At 45.3% G+C, this 17350-nt stretch overlaps 1 protein-coding gene across 1 annotated transcript in view; it reads left to right on the top strand.

Annotated features, from left to right (window-relative positions):
• LOC139264304 (collagen alpha-6(VI) chain-like) overlaps positions 1 to 17350 on the top strand; it is a 266694-nt gene that overhangs the window by 73995 nt on the left and 175349 nt on the right. The window contains exons 13-20 of the mRNA XM_070880548.1: positions 2178 to 2249; positions 2353 to 2379; positions 2488 to 2532; positions 2617 to 2670; positions 5008 to 5070; positions 15420 to 15485; positions 15600 to 15653; positions 16709 to 16744. Of these exons, the coding sequence (XP_070736649.1) occupies positions 2178 to 2249; positions 2353 to 2379; positions 2488 to 2532; positions 2617 to 2670; positions 5008 to 5070; positions 15420 to 15485; positions 15600 to 15653; positions 16709 to 16744 (417 nt within the window). The remainder of the gene's footprint in view (positions 1 to 2177; positions 2250 to 2352; positions 2380 to 2487; positions 2533 to 2616; positions 2671 to 5007; positions 5071 to 15419; positions 15486 to 15599; positions 15654 to 16708; positions 16745 to 17350) is intronic.

The raw sequence follows: 17350 nt of genomic DNA, 5'->3' as shown, positions 1-17350 counted from the left end.
ATTCATTGCCAGATCTGGTAGGACCAAATAAAGCACTATCAGGTCCTTCTCTCCTCTATCAAAACTGCTCACTATTCCAGGATCATCTTGGAATGCAAAGATAAACCCCATATTCTCTTCTCTACTACAAACCATCTTCTTAAACCAACCTCCCCTGCCTCCTGCACCCTCACATCCAACAACAAGTGCAAGAAGTTCATGGACGTCTTTGTCATAAAGATTGAGACCATCTGTTCAGCTGCCTTTGCCGCTTCCCTTCCTTTCCTGGCCCACAAGACCAAATGTCCTCTTAAGATTCCCACCTGCCCTAGTCCTGAACTTGCATCTTTCTCTAGTTTATCTCCTATCTCTCATCATGCCTTATCCAAGTTCATCTTGTCCATAAGACCCACCTCCTGTTCCCTCGACCTTATTCTCACAAACTGCTGACCACCCAGCTCTCCTTCCTGGCCCTGATATTAGCCAATGTTGTTCATGATTCCTTCTCCTTGGGTACGATCCTGCTCGCCTTTAAATCTGCTGTCATCGCTCATCTCCTCAAACAACATAACCTTTACCCCTCTGTCCTTGCAAACTACCATCCCATCTTCAATATCCCTCTCCTCTCTAATATCCTTGAATGTGTTGTCACCTCCCAAATCCATGCCCATCTTTCCCGCAACTTCACATTTGATTCATTACATTCAGGTTTCCGACCCGCCACAGTACTAAAATGACACTCATCAAAGTCACAAGTTGCATCCTATGTGACTGTGACCATGGTAAACTATCCTTCTCCAACTTCTCGAAGTCTGCAGCCTTCAAATGGTTGACCACTCCATCTGCCTCCAATGCCTCTCCTCAGTCTTCCAGCTGGGTGGGGCAACCCTCATCTGGTTCCATTGTTAACTATTCAGTTGTAGCCAGAGACGCACCTGCAATGGTTTCTCTTCCCGATCCCACACAGTTACCTCTGGACTCCCCCAAGAATCTATCCTTGGGCCCCCTCCCATTTTTCATTCACTTGTGGCCACTCGACGACATAATCCGAAAACACAACGTCAGGTTCCACATTAACGCTGACGATACTCTGCTCTACCTCACCACTACCTCTCTTGATCCCTTCACTCTCTCGGATTTGTCACACTGCTTGTCCAACATGTAGCACCGGATGAGATGAAATTTCCTCCAACTAATTATTGGGAATTCGGTCCCTTCCACAAATTCTGTTCCCTAGCCACTGATTCCACTTCTCTCCCTGGAAACTGTCTGAGGCTGAACCAGACCATTCACAACCTTGGTGTCATATTTGACATCAAGATGAGCTACCAACCACATATCCGCTTCGTGACCAAGACTGCCTACTTTCTCCTCCTTAACATCGCCTGATTCCACAGCTGCCTCAGCTCATCTGCTGCTGAAACCCTCATCCATCTCTTTGTTACCACTAGACTTAACTATTCTAATGCTGTCCTGGCTGGTCTCCCATCTTCCACCCTACATAAACTTGAGCTCATTCAAAACTCTGCTGCCCATATCCTAACTTGGACCAGTTGCGATTATGAATCTTACTCCGCCATGAAAATGAAAAATTGAATTGTATCTGAATTGAATACTACATAAGAACATAAGAATTCGGAGCAGGAATAGGCCACACGCCCCTTCAAGCCTGCTCTGCCATTCAATATCATGCCTTTCAACTCCACTTTCCCACCCAATCCCCCATATCCCTTGATTCCCCTAGAGTCCAAAAATCTATCGATCTCAGCCTTGAATATACTCAATGACTAAGCATCCACAGCCCTTTGGGGTAGAGAATTCCAAAGATTTACATCCCTCTGAGTGAAGAAGTTCCTCCTCATCTCAGTCTTAACTGGCCGACCCCTTATCCTGAGACTGTGCCCCCTAGATCTAGACTCTTCAGCCAGGGGGAAAAACACCTCTCCGCATCTACTCTGTCAATCCCCCTCAGAATCTTATATTTCAATGAGACCACCTCTCTTCTAAACTCCAGAGAGTATAGGCCCAATCTATTCAATGCTGCCAGAAGTTTGAAAATGGAGCTGAGAGCATTATCCATGTATTTTTTTTCTTTTAAATTTTTTTCATGGCTAATATAGTCACTGAAACCTTATGCAACATTGGATTGATATCATGTTCTCGTAAAATAATGTTTCAATGTTTAATTGTTTATTTAGGGTGAGAGAGGCCCACCTGGATATAATGGTACACTTGGATACGATGGATGTCCAGGTAACAGAGGCTTCAATGTAAGAACACGTTCCTAATCTATTGTTCACATCAATAACATTTATCAAAAATACGCAACTTCTTAGTCTGACAGTTTTATAATCAACTACATATATATTTCAGGGAAGAAAAGGTTATCGAGGACAGAAGGTAAATATGGCATAATAAAATTATTTACTTTCAATTGCTTTGTCTTGTGAAATTTGGATATTTTCTAATTTCACCAGTGTCCTGAAACCCAACTTTCTATTGTAACAGGGTAGTAATGGGGACGATGGGATCGATGGAATAACTGGAGAGCAGGTGAGAATTTTCTGAACTAGATTTGCACAGAAAGAGTATTTACAAATACGTTACAAGTATTAATAGAATGTTGTGTTCTCACAGGGAGACAGTGGAGTTGTTGGAGTTTCTGGTGAAAAAGGCAATAGTGGAAAACCGGTAAAACCTTTCCCATTATCTTTAAATAGTTATTGTGACCAAAAAATGTGTATCTTCTGCTTTGTGCAGAATTGTCCTGTTTTGTTGGATAAAAAAGGAAAAAAAACTGCAAGTGTAGGAAATACACAGTGAATTTGTTAGCATCTGTAAATATAAAAGACAAGATAATGTTTGGTGACAGCCCCGAGCCTAAATTTTCCAAGTACGTCCCGGTGCCTACCAGCAGTGAAAATTGGAAATCGCACACCCACTGTTGGCACAGATTTGGAAAGTTACCTCCCTTCCCTGTTAACCTGTCTTTTCTTTCTTCAGATGCTGAAGGACCTGCTGCGTATTTGCAATATTTTCCATTTGGATTCAGATTTCTATAGGGACTGGTTATTTCTCAATGGATTACATGGCATTAAATCCCAGTTTATGTAACAAAAAAAAACATGAAAGCAAGTAAACTAGCTGATGGCAATGCATGTTAAAGCATGAAGAATAATGAAAGAAAATGTGTGAATAATTGTTCAAAATGAAGAGAATATTATAGAATATTAATGACTAATTTTACCTTGGGCTCGCTAGATGGAAATGGGGCAGCAGCTATGCACCCCATTCTTGCTCCACCGCCATACAGATGCTTGCCTGAATCAGGCAAGAGCCTTATTAGTGTATGTAAACTGGATCCTATGATGTACTTAGGACCACAATCCAATTTAGAGGCACAAATGTGCAGAATGTGCACTGTACACACATGCCCAGTTGAACTTGGTGGTAAAAAAGAAGAGACCCTGTTCCATGCCTGAAGTTGGAATCGACCCCATAGAAATGTTGATACAAAGGGAGGCCATTCAGTACTTTATCCTTGTGTCTATGCTAGCTCTTCATTGGAAACCTCAGTTCCCTGTTCTTTCCCTATATCCTTTAATATTTTCTCTCTTCATGTGTTTATGTAGTTTCTTCTTAAATGCCATGATTGACTGAACTTCAATAACCAATGTGATAATTCAGTTCATATTCTAATAATTCAATGCAAAAAAAAAAATTGCATTTATATAGTGCCTTTCATGACCTCAGGATGTCCCAAAGTACTTTTGAAGTGTAATCACTGTTGTAATGTAGGAAACGCGGCAGCAAGGTCCCACAGCAATGTGATAATAACCAGATAATTTTTTTTTTTGGTATGTTGATTGATAAATACTACTACTTATTTCCAACCACTCTAAGAAACTGCTGTTATCTCTTAAGGGCTGATCTTAACCCTGCCGGCCCTGCGAAGACAGGGTGGGCAAGCAGTTAAAATGGTTGCAGAAATTTACCCCCTTTGATCCTGCTGCCTGTAATTTTAACCTGCGCTTTTAAATAGGCGAGAGGGATGCCCGCCAGAATGCAGTGGGGTCCTTTTTTAAATATGCAGATCGTGCTCCGGTTACATCATTGGAATTTGACTGCAATTTTAACCCGAGGCCTGCACAAGACAGCTCCCTGCCTTCCCCACCAGTCCTACCAGGCGGCAAGATGAGCCAGGCCCAGTGCTCTTTGAGCCCCACAAGGAAACTTTGGGCCTCCCTTGCCTTGGGCTTCTCCTCCACCCCCCAAACCCCGACTACAATGCCCTCCTGAGCCATCCGCCCAACCAGTTAGCTGAGTGCCGTGGAACGTTTCTTTAGGATCCCGGCAGCACGCTCCTGCTGTCCAAAATTTGACTTTTGCCCGCCAGCCATATAGTGCTTCCCTCTGGGTTAGAGTGAGAGACTGACCTATGCATATGAGGCCCGGGAGTTAAAATTCTGTGGAGGGTCAGATGGTTTGCCATCTGCCTCGACCCCTGGCTGCACAACTCTGGCCAAGGATTTAAAATCAGGGCTCTACGCTCTGTATCCTCCCTTTTAACCAGTTTTTAATAGAATTTGCTATCTTTCCCCTAATTCCATACCCCTTAATCTTCTCTAGTTATCTCCTATATGGTATCTTGTCAAAGGCTTTCTGAAAGTTCATATACACCACATCCACTGCATTTCCCCAATCTACCATATCTGTCACCTCCTTAAAGAACTTGGATTTGTGAAGCAAGATCTTCCTGATTACGTACCCGATACTGATTTAGAGAATAGTGGAAATAATCACTTTATTCTCTCAAACCCTTAAAAAATTTATACTAGATCCATATCATCTCTGCTGCAGTGAATATAGCTCTAGTTTTTTTTAGCATGTGAATTATATTTTTCATCTGACTGGGGTGCATCATATTCCGAGACAGTGAAACTATTCTTCCCTATAGGATAAATTTAATTCAGTTGCTGAGTATTAAATTTATTTCTGATAACTAACATGGCTTGCCTTAATTCCTAGGGTAAAAAAGGCCTAAGAGGAATTCCAGGTGATCGTGGAGAGAGCAGTTCACGTGGAGATCCTGTAAGTAATCTTTAGAAAAGAGCTAGTATAAACATAGGTGATCAAAGATTGTATGGAACACAGTTCTTCTAGTCCTGTTTAGACCTGCTTGAGAATGTTGTCTGTGGAATGCAACTGGTTAGGACTGAATAATGTAGGCTGTAATATTAGACTGATGCCCTGGAGTTTTTGCTTGGTTAGAATTTTATATCTATTCAGTGAATTCAATAAATTGGTAAGAGTGTAAATTACACAGGATCCATTGCAAAGTGTGGGTTTGATGGCCAAGTCGCCTTTCTCATTTCAAACTCTTAAGTGGTGCTACACTAAGAAACTGAAGAGGACATTGCATTAGAGTTTCACAAATGACACAATTACACAGTTGCATTAAATGTGAATACAAGTGCTTTAAAAAAAAATTTGTTCATGCGATGTGCATGTCAATGGCAAGTCCAATATTTATTGCCTATCCCTAATTGCCCTTGAGAAGATAGTGGTGATCTGCCTTCTTGAACTGCTGCAGTCTGTATAGCGAAGGCACCCTCACAGTGCTGTTAGGGAGGGAGTTCCAGGATTTCGACCAAGCGATGATGAAGGAACGCTGATATACTTCCAAGTCAGGGTGGTGTGTGACTTGGAGGCGAATGTGAAGATGGAGGTGTTCCCATGCACCCGCTGACCCTGTCCTTCTAGATGGTAGAGGTCGCGGGTTTGGGAGGTGCTGCCGAAGAAGCCTTGGCGAGTTGCTGCAGTGCATTTTGTAGATGATACACACTGCAGCCACGATACGCCGGTGATGAAGGGAGTGAATGTTTAAGGTGGTGAATGGGGTGCCAATCAAGCGGGCTGCTTTGTCCTGGATGGTATCGAGCTTCTTGAGTGTTGTTGGAGCTGGAATATTTGGGCCTTTACGTAGGTCTTTGCGTAGAGGCCCAGGACCACAAGTCTCCGAACTTCCGGGACATTCAGAGAATTTTTTCAGGTCGGAGGCATCCGCCCGCGGGAAGCCTCTGACCCCAATTTCTGGGCCATGATTTCAAAGCTTAAGGTAGGGTGCACTTTCAGGAAACAACTCTCAGTAAATTATGGTGAAATATAAGATTTTTCATCCACTAATGCAAGGAGAATCAACCAACACAGCCCCTTTCTGGCCGGACTGTCCGTGATTGACTCATTCGACTGGGTATCAGTGAACACAATCCCAATTCCCCATTCACCAACAGTAACGCACCTTACCTTCCCTCTGTTACTGACTATCACAGCATCCTTTTGGCCACAATGCTACAATAAAAGCCTGCACAAAACAAACATTCCAAACCAAATTTATAAATCAAACCATCCATTATTACATACCAAAGTCAACTGATCACCCTTGTGCAATCCCTTAGTGCCTGTCTTCCGTGTGCTTTTACCTGACTTAGTGCTCCTACATAGTACTACCCCAATGGCTGCAGCTTGGTTGGTGGAAGGCTGCTGACTTTGCACGGGAGACTGCAGATGGCTTTGCAGGAAGACCTCTGTCATGTATTCAACTGTCATTGTAACCCGTGTATAAGCTGACCTAAGTTGTACACCTTGAGAACACTGACCACAGGGGGCGAACTTGTGGGAGACACTCCTAACCTGGACTTGCCAGTATAGAAGGGGAAGCTCCGCCCACCTTCAGTCTCTTGAGGTCTTGGTAATAAAGGTAACTGGTCACTGAGTGACCTTCTCTCAAGTATGGGCCTCGTGTGCATTTATACTGCAGAGTAAGGACATATTATTGGCGACGAGAAACTGGGATTTAAACCAAGCGAGCATGGCCACTAGCAGCACAGAAGAGAGGCACTGTGTTGGTGATGATTGGGACAACGTTATTGAGAAACTACAGCAAAGTTTAGTCACTAAGGAATGGTTGGGATAGAATTTGGCCAACAAACGCAGGGCTCATCTCCTGACAGTTTGTGGATCCAGAACGTACTCCCTGATGAAGGACCTTTTAGCGTCAGAGAAGCCGGCGGACAAGACGTTTGAAGAGCTCAGTAAGTAGTTCAGGGTACACCTTAAACCGGTGAGCAGCATCCACATGGCGAGACACCGGTTTTACACGCACCGGCGGAGAGAAGGGCAAAGCGTTCCAGACTTCGTGGCAGATCTCCGGCGACTGGCGAGCCTATGTAAGTTCCCAGATGCATGCAGAGCGAATATGCTGCAAGACTTTTTTATTGAGGGCATCGGGCACGCTGGGGTTTTCAGGAAACTGATTGAGACCAAAGATCTGACCTTGGAAGCGGCGGCTCTGATAGCCCAGACAATTATCTCAGGGGAGGAAGAGACCAGAATGATTTATGGCAAAAATCTTGGTTCAAATGTGGCAAACGACCAGCGAGTCAACATTATTAAGGCAGCACACAGTTCTCTAGGCAGACAAGGGCAATTGGACATGCCCCAGCATGTAGTCGAACCCAAAGGGGGAATTCAACAGAGACAATGGCTAGCTGAATGGCGATTTATGCCATCACAATGGACAATGCGGCCATTAATGGGGCCATCAAAACCTGTTAATGGTGTGCTTAAGGACAGTTACAGAGACAGTCAGAGACGATCGACTGGTATTGGACCTTTTGTTTCCAACAATGGGGCCTCTAGCTCATGTTGGAGGTGTGGAGGCAAACACCCAGCCAGAGCTTGCAGGTATCAGCAATAAACCTGCAGAAACTGCAACGTCAGCAGTCACTTGGCACATATGTGCAGGAAGCCTGTAGCCAGGTTGATGTACGAGGAGGACGGGCCCGATTTAAGCCCTACAAGACCAAATGAATACTGGAGGAAATCGCTGGAAGCTGAAGTTCAGCGAGTTCATGTGGAGCACATATACAGTTCATATACCAGGACGCCACCAATAATGATGGAAGTGCTCCTCAATGGCATCGCAGTATTAATGGAGCTAGACACGGGGGCCAGCCAGTCCCTGATGAGTAGCAAACAGTTCGAAAGGTTGTGGGTGTCCAAGGCCAGGAGGCCAAAATTATTGCCGATTGATGCACAGCTACGGACATATACAAAGGAGATCATGACGGTGCTAGGCAGCGCCACGGTAGTTGTGACCCACAAAGATTCGGAGAACAGGTTGCCACTCTGGATTGTCCCAGGGGATGGCCCCACACTACTGGGGAGGAGTTGGCTTGCTGTCATGAACTGGAAATGGGGCGATGTCAATGCAATTTCTTCTGTGGAGCGAGTATCATACTCACAGGTCCTGGACAAATTTGACTCATTATTTCAACCCAGCATCGGCACTTTCATGGGGACCAAGGTATTGATTCACATAAACCCAGACGCCAGGCCAGTACACCACAAGGCCAGAGCGGTACTGTACATGACGCGGGAAAAGATAGAATGCGAATTGGACTGCCTGCTGAGGGAAGGCATCATCTCATCAGTCGAATTCAGTGACTGGGCGAGCCCGATCGTGCAGGTGCTCAAGGCGGATGGGTCGGTCAGGATATGTGGCGATTTCAAGGCCACCATCAATCGGGTGTCACTCCAAGACCAGTACCCGCTGCCGAGAGCAGAGGACCTCTTTGCGACGCTATCCGGTGGCAAACTTTTTTCAAAATTGGACCTGACCTCAACTTACATGACCCAGGAGCTGGCGAGTGAGTCAAAGAAGCTGACCGCCATCACGACACATAAGGGGTTGTTTGAGTATAACAGATATCCGTTCGGGTTTCGTTCGGCCGCCGCGATCTTTCAGCGAAATATGGAAAGCCTCCTCAAGTCGATTCCAAGGACGGTGGTTTTTCAAGACGACATCCTCATCACGGGTTGCGATACTGAAGAACACCTCCACAACCTGGAGGAGGTACTACGCAGACTGGACCGGGTAGGGCTGTGACTGAAAAAGGCAAAGTGCGTCTTCTTAGCTCCAGAGGTAGAATTCCTGGGGAGAAGGATAGCAGCAGATGGGATCAGACTTACTGCGTCCAAAATGGAAGCAATCCAGAGAGCACCCAGACCCCATAACATGACGGAGCTGCGTTCGTTCCTTGGGCTCCTGAACTATTTTGGTAACTTTCTTCCCAAATTGAGCACGCTGTTAGAGCCGCTACACGTGCACCTACGCAAAGGTCGCGATTGGATATGGTGGGACAGCCAGGAAAGGGCTTTTGATAGAGCACGCAATTTGTTCTGCTCCAACAAACTGTTAACGTTATATGACCCATGTAAGAATGGTCAGTTATAGCCGATAGCTTATGCCTCCAGAAGTCTGTCCCGGGCAGAAAGGGGCTACGGGATGGTAGAAAAGGAAGCACTAGCATGTGTATATGCAGTAAAAAAAAATGCACCAGTACCTATTTGGCAGGAAATTTGAGCTGGAGACGGATCACAAACCCCTAACGTCCCTTTTGGCTGACAACAAGGCCATGAATGCGAACGCATCGGCCCGCATAGAGAGGTGGGCACTTATGTTAGCCGCCTATGACTACACAATTCGGCACAGACCGGGCACTGAAACCTGTGCCGATGCACTCAGCAGGCTCCCACTAGCCACCACTGAGGGGGCAACTGAGCATGATGCTGAGATGGTCATGGCTGTTGAAGCTTTTGAAAGTGAAGGCTCACCTGTGACAGCCCGTCAGATTAAAGTCTGGACAAATAAAGACCCGCTACTGTCTTTAGTTAAGAAATGTGTCCTGAATGGGGACTGGGCAGCCACTATGGGGCATGCCCTGAGGAGTTTAAACCGTTTCATAGGCGCAAGGATGAACTCTCGATTCAGGCCGATTGCCTACTGTGGGAAACTGAGTAGTCATGCCCCAGAAGGGCAGAGAGGTGTTTATCAGAGAACTTCACAATGAGCACCGGGGCATTGTCATGATGAAGGCAATTGATCACCCACCCACTTTTTTGGGGCGGAATCAGCGGAATGGGTGATTTCAACGCCCATATTATCCCCCAGCGTTACTTTCCTCACAGACTTAACGCCGAGATTCAATAATATTGCCCGGCGACTGTTTTTTGTCGCAAAGAGCATATTTACCCAAACTAGCGACAATGGAGATCGGCCACCGTCAATTTCGCCACCTCGCACACATAGCGCTCACAATATCGCCCGCTCAATAAACTGCCCACAAAAAGTGGAACTAACCGGGACGGATGCCAATGGTGTGGCTGGCATTTATTAAATCATAATCTTACGGGAGGAGCTGATATCGGAAGATTTGCTGAAAAGAATGCTGATGTGAGTGACAACGCTGACACACAGCTGTGTGTGTGCAGCTCAGACCTCAATGGTGCCCATCACGTTAGTGCCAATTAAAGTTTACGTTGATTGATGTTAAGTTGTATTTAACCCTTTCACAGTAAGGAATCATCAGTGTGTAATGGTCCAGCTATCTGAGATAATGCGCAACAAGGTTATGTTCAGTAACAAAGTTTAATACCAACATTGGTCTGAAATCATAAGTAACACAGCCAATAACACCCAACCCCCGCCCACATCCCACTTTTTCCACTATTGACATAAATCACATGGTCAACATGTCCAGCAACACAGAATACAAAGGCAAAGCAGGATCGTGGTCCCCAGCCCCCATACATTTCAACAAATTGCATACACCCAGATGGACATATAACACAGCCATCACCTGTGCACATGCACCTCACTTTCCTTCCCCCCTCTCTTTCTCTCCCCACCTCTATCTCTTCCCCTCCTCACTCCATGGCATCTGGCCGAGGAGCTCCTCAGGCGGTGCCTCATTGGGGGGCATGAAAGCAGATGCGTTGGTTGCATAGGTATAGGAGCGGGGGGTGCTGATGGGGCAACATTCTCTGATGCAGAAGCAGGATTTTGGTCCTTGCTCGCATCTGTCATTCACAGCTGGGGTGGAGTGCCATGCTCTGGGACCACTGGGAGGGCTGCGGCAGCTGTGTTCCTGGCTATCGCATCCAGGGACTCTGCCATGTGCGGAATATACTCGGGCATGGTGGCCAGGTGTCGGGATATGCCCCCCAAAGCTTCGATGAGCTGGTCACCAATGTTTCCAGTCCTCCTGGACAACTGAACCATCTCTCAGAATGTCATATCGCGCTTGTGGAACAGACCTGCCGAGTCCACGAGGCCTCCGCGGGGTCGGTGCCGTCCTGGAGACAAATGGGGTGCCCTGTGGAGAGGTGCTTGGGGCCAACACCTCCAGAGTGGAGGCAGGAATGACCGGAGGACCAATAGATGGCCTTGGGGTGGAATGGGTTCTGGAGCGTGGCGATGCAGGTTCTTCGAAGTCCGCGCTCTCATCCATCGAGAACAGACCCAATAGATTGACGGGCGACAATCAGAGCTCCTCAGCATCAGATGAAGTAGGATCGTCTGCCGACTCTGTAAAAGGTGACAGGACGACATGGCATGAGATCATTGCGTGATATCATTGCTAGGTACTGTCACAGAGACTGATACAACACATAACCGACAGATGTAATCATGATTATTAAGACGTACACCGTGACTGCAGGCTTTGAGTAAACCATTGCCGGTAAAAGTGCAAGACCTCACATCTGCTGATAGTCACTCATGACTGTTACAAATCAAATTATATAAATACATAAGTACAATGTCGATCAATGTAATACGTACTCTTGCGGATCCCACAAGGTCGTTCCATCGTTTGCGGCATTAGTTGCCCTCACGCACCTCGTTGGTCGCCGACAAGATCACCTCTTCTATCTCGGTCCATATCCTCTGGTAGGCCTTTCGGATGGGCTTCCCATGCCCTCCCTGTGTCAAGTCACCCCAGTGTGACTCGATCTCCTGCAGGAGGGTGGCATTTGCCTTGTCCAAGAACTCCTGGCTCTTTTGCGGCCTCTAATGTACTCCTCTCTCACCTCACTGCTCTCTCCAGCGTCAGTCTCCACAGCCTGTTGTGTTGCCACCTCCTCTCCCTCCTTTCTAGGGCAAATTTGGTCAAATATGTGGCTGTTCACAGCTACTTTTGGTTTGCCTACTTGCTGTGAAGCTCTAATGTCTCCCTCCTTTCTCCCAAAGTAGCCACACCACACCCAGCCACACCTTCAGTCCCTCTGAGCTCCCCCTCTCTCTGTCTCCTCTTCTGCGCATGTCATGGTGACCCTTGACCTCCAGAATCGCGGGAATCGAGCGATGCCATGCCGTTGCTAAGGATGGCCACACTCTACGGCAGAAGGTCAAAAAAATTTAACGCTGCTGCCCATTTGATATCATTCATGGTAACGCCCATTTTCAAAAATGTAAACTAGTTGTTTTGAGAATGGGTGAGAAGTCGGCGATCTGAAAACCCTTTTTTACCACCCACGCCGGAAATAATGTCCAGTTTTGGGCGATAAACTCAAAAGTGGAGGCTCAAGCCCATAGTCTTAGAATAAGGGCCGCCCATTTAAAACTGAGACAAGGAGAAATTTCTTCTCTCAGATGGTTGTAAATCTGTGGAAATCTCTGCCTCAGAGAGCTGTGGAGGCTGGGTCATTGAATATATTTAAGGTGGAGATAGGCAGATTGTTGAGCGATAAGGGAGTAAAGGGTTATGGGGACTGGGCAGGGAAGTGGAGCTGAGTCCATGACCAGATCAATCCATCGTCATCATAAGCAGTCCCTCGAATCGAGGATGACTTGCTTCCCCACGTCAAAAAGTTCACAGGTATTTCAATGAAGGACCTAAAATTCCAGGTCTGAACTAAATCTTAAAGGGTGGAAGATGCCTGTGTTTGGATTTTTTTTAATGTGTGGTGACCGTTGCACACCAGCCATCACACGGGCTTGACAGAGCTAGGTCTTGGTCCAGTACCAAGACGACTGAAGACCAGCTCTTCTGCACAGACCTAGTGCGCACACATATCACAGTGTGGGCTGGCCCGTGCTGCCCTTGGGCCCCAAACTCATGCCTCTCCTGGGCCTCGATCACATCCCTCTACAATCTTTCGCCGCTCCTTCGCCCCGACCTCGCCACTCCTGCTGTTCCTGCCCACGCTCCAATCACCGACCTGGACCTTGATGACGTCCCTTTTCACTGCCGTTGCTCTCCTGCTCCAGCATGTGCTGCTCCCTGGAGTGGTATGCTGCCACGCTGCTCCTTCCGCTCCCTGGCCTGCTCCGATGGTGCTCACAGGCCGGGGGCCGCGCAGATTGCTGGGCCAGGCTGCCATGCTGCTCCTTCTGCTCCCCGGCCTGCTCCGATCAACCATGATCTTATTGAATGGCGGAGCAGGCTGGACGGGCCAAATGCCTACTCCTGCTCCTATTTCTTATGTTCATTTCCAACACTTGCTGCAGTCAGAAGGCACCTCCCCTTTAAAAGAAGCAGGCTGCCATTAAGTAGTGCAGACTAGCTGTAACAGGTGCTAGCCTCACAGAACTTGAACCCCCTGGCTGAAGCGTGCAGCCACTCGGCGCATCCAATGGGGGATTGCATGTTGCTATTATTTAAATTAACAGGCATGAAATTTGCATGCTGCCTGCATCGGAAGGAATGGGAACAGTGTGATTGTGCATCGTGATCCCTGCATCCGTTTTCTGGCCTTGTCCAAATTCTCGGCCAGTACAATTTTTCCCTCGTAGTTAGAACTTCCATTTCTATAACATTTGATCACACCTCAATAGAAACACCTCAAAATGATTCATACATAATTAATTACTGCCAATGTTGTTAATTAGATGAACATATCAGAAATGTTGCACACCGCAAGGTCCTAGAAACAGCAAGGAGCTGTGTGACCAGTTAATGTATATTTTGTAATGTTGGTTGATGGAAGACTGCTTTTCTTCAGTTACTGACATGGGATCTTTAATATCCACCCAGTCAAGGCTGTAATTGTCTCATCTTACAATATAGTACAGCGCTTAGTCAGTACCATATTGAAGTATCAGACTAGATTATCCTGGAGTATAGCTTAAACCCACAACATTCTAACTCGGAGGCGTGAGTGGCATGAGTTTAAAATGTTTTTAATGGATTTATAAATGAAACATTCCCAATAAGAACATCGGCTGGATTTTTGTCCTGTTGGTGGTTTTGCATCAGGATAGTCCTAATACCCGCCAATGTGAAAACACCACTAACTCGTTGCTATTTCCTCCCAGAACCCACTTAGCCATGCAGGGTGGTTTGGAGTCAGAAAAGCACCCTTCAGTAGTAGAGTGGAGGTGACTGTGGGCATTACAGTTCTGGTGCCGCATCTAAAAGATTGCAGCCAGCTAAGGGGGGAACCTTCCATTTATAGCTCTGCAGACTGCAAAATAGCTGAGGCAGCAGCAGACTTGGGCACAGCAGCAACAACAAAAGGTTAGTATGCAGGTACAGCAAGTGATCAGGAAGGGCAATGGAATCTTGGCATTTATTGCAAAGGGGATGGAGTATAAAAGCACGGAAGTCTTGCTACAGTTATACAGGGTAATGGTGAGGCCACACCTGGAATACTGAGTGCAGTTTTGCTTTCCATATTTACGAAACGATATACTTGCTTTGGAGGCAGTTCACAGAAGATTCACAAGGTTGATTCCAGAGATGAGGGAGTTGACTTATAAGGAAAGGGTGAGTAGGTTGGGCCTCTACTCATTGGAATTTAGAAGAATGAGAGGTGATCTTATCGAAACGTATAAGATTATGAGAGGGCGTGACATGGTGGATGCGGAGAGGATGTTTCTGCTGATAGGGGAGTCTAGAACTAGAGGGCATAATCTTAGAATAAGGGGCTGCCCATTTAAAACTGAGATGAGGAGAAATTTCTTCTCTCAGAGGGTTGTGGATCTGTGAAATTCGCTGCCTCAGAAAGCATTGGAAGCTGGGACATTGAATAAATTTAAGACAGAAATATACAGTTTCTTAAACGATAAGGGAATAAGGGGTTATGGAGAGCGGGCAGGGAAGTGGACCTGAGTCCATGATCGGATCAGCCATGGTCGTATTAAATGGCGGAGCAGGCTTGAGGGGCCGTATGGCCTTCTCCTGTTCCTATTTCTTATGCCCTTATGTAACAAAAGTATCAAGGTTTTCAGTTGCATCTATGGTGGTCCTACTGTCCGAAGTCAAGTTAAGGAGAGACCATCTCATGGGCATTGAGAACAGAAAGCCCCCAAAGAGGGTAGTATAGCTGACTTGAGGGAGATGGCAGAGTCAGTTAGTGAAAACTCCATCACCTCAAGAAATGCCACATAGTTCTGAAAAGGTTCAATGGCATTCAAAGAGTGGTCAAGGTACTCATCCCAACACCCTTCCTCTACCACTAATAGTGCAATCTCGTGCGGTGGATTCCGATTCGCGAATTCCTTCAAGCGAGAACTGGATCTATTTCTGGTTGAACTATCTACTAAATGTATTTTTGTTAAGGGTTTATGACTTTTTTGTGTGTTTCTTTCTTAGGGTGAACCTGGCATCAACAACAATGCTCAAGTTCCCAAGGGTGAAAGAGGAAATCCAGGCCAAGTGGTACACTATCTTAATTTCTCTAATGTGTCTATTTAGTAATTTATAGTGAGCTGTCATTTTTCTTTATGGACTAGAAAATCGTAAATGGAATAACAGTGAAACATTCTTTTACAGGGTGATTCAGGAAATGGTGGTAATCCAGGAAAACGTGGTGGTGCAGGAAACCCTGTAAGAAAGTCTACGTTACCTTCATCGGATACACTGCAGTTCCACAATACTTATTTGTCCAATTTATTACAATTCTTAACCAAAGGCATTATTTCACATTTATTAAATTAGCCCCAACGTAAACAGAAGAGGTAGCTTGACTTAGTGAAGGCTAATTATCAGTGGAACCCAATCAAGAGAACAATTCAAACTGGAAACAATTTCTCAATTTGACTGATATTGATATATTTTCCTCTGTTTGTTGATTTTACTTAAAAACTAAATGTGACTATAAAGTAGTTTACTGTTTCAATTAAATTAGCAAACAGAGAAAAAGTATAGCCCTTAATGTCTATCCTTGTTGATAAATTAAAATGTAAGTAATTTAGATAGTTTAGTACAGTACACTAAGTGTATATATTAACACTGATTCAACACTGCATGGGGGCCCAGTACTGAGATAGGCAATGTTGTGGAGGTAGAAGTAGACAATCTTTACGATGGCGACAATATGCGGTGGAAAGCTCAGCTCAACTCAGGTTTCACACATTTGTTTTGATTTAGCCTGAGACAATGGCTAGGAAGAGGGATGCAGTATGTGGTGAGAACACAGCGGCCAAAGATGATGGCTTCAGTTTTCCCAGTATTTAGCTGGAAGAAATTATCGCTAATCAAGAAGATGTTTGAAAAGCAATCTGATAACTGAGTTAGTGACCAGGTCAAGAGAGGTGATAGAGAGTGTGGGGATCAAGAGAGGTGGATGTCATTAATGCACATGTGAAAACTGATCCAATGTGTGCAGATAATGTCACCAAGGAACAGCATGAAAATGAGCAAGAGTAGCAGGTCAGGAATGAATCCTTGGGGGACTCCTGAGGTGCTGGTCTGGGGGTGTGAAGGGAACCCTAATAGTTCTACAAGTTATATAATTTTTTTACCTCTTACGTATATTTTATAGACAAAAATGGAAATGCCTTTCTTTTTATCAAAAATGTTATCTGATCTGAAAAAATTGCATTAGAGTTATTATTAAAATAACTGATTAAAAAGAACATAATATTTTCCACATTGTTTAGGGACCAGATGGTGAGAGGGGACTACTTGGTGCACAGGTGAGATTTTTTTTTGTCTGCATCATAGTGTTTCAGTGGCTTTTACACAACATGTAATGGCAGGCAAATGCTTGTAATGTGCACCAGAAGAGTGAAATATGTAGTTTTAGCCTGTTAATCTCAAAATTAACAAAGCTGTCTTGTTTCAAATGTTCTGACATTTTATTAGAGTAGAAGGCATTTGTTGTCATATAAATCCACACACCTGTATTGGTAAAGAAAATGTATGATAAATAGCTGCTCCTTTAAAAAATAAATTAAGGCAATGTTCTACTAAAACTTTCATAGTCTCTTGTGCCCCATTAACAATATGAGCAAAATTCTACAATCTGATTTTAAATGTTGAGAAATAATGAACCATTCATGTTTATTCCTGAGCAAACACGTTTTGCCTTTAAAGGAGAGGTGGCATGCTGAAAGTGCTCTGCTCTGCCAAAGTTCATCATATTTTTATTAGAGTTGATTAAGTTGGGCTCACTGCTGGATTGGTGGGAAGATGTGTCCAGTGCATGTTGTGGGCTGCTGCACCAATCAATGTACCAGATCATCTCTCCTCTATTTGGGTGGGTAGGAAGTCTGGTTCAGCTGTCAGTGGCAGCCACTAGG

This window comes from Pristiophorus japonicus, chromosome 5, assembly GCF_044704955.1.
Source record: "Pristiophorus japonicus isolate sPriJap1 chromosome 5, sPriJap1.hap1, whole genome shotgun sequence".
NCBI classification, from domain to species: domain Eukaryota; kingdom Metazoa; phylum Chordata; class Chondrichthyes; family Pristiophoridae; genus Pristiophorus; species Pristiophorus japonicus.
This window is presented reverse-complemented; position numbering and strand designations above follow the sequence as displayed.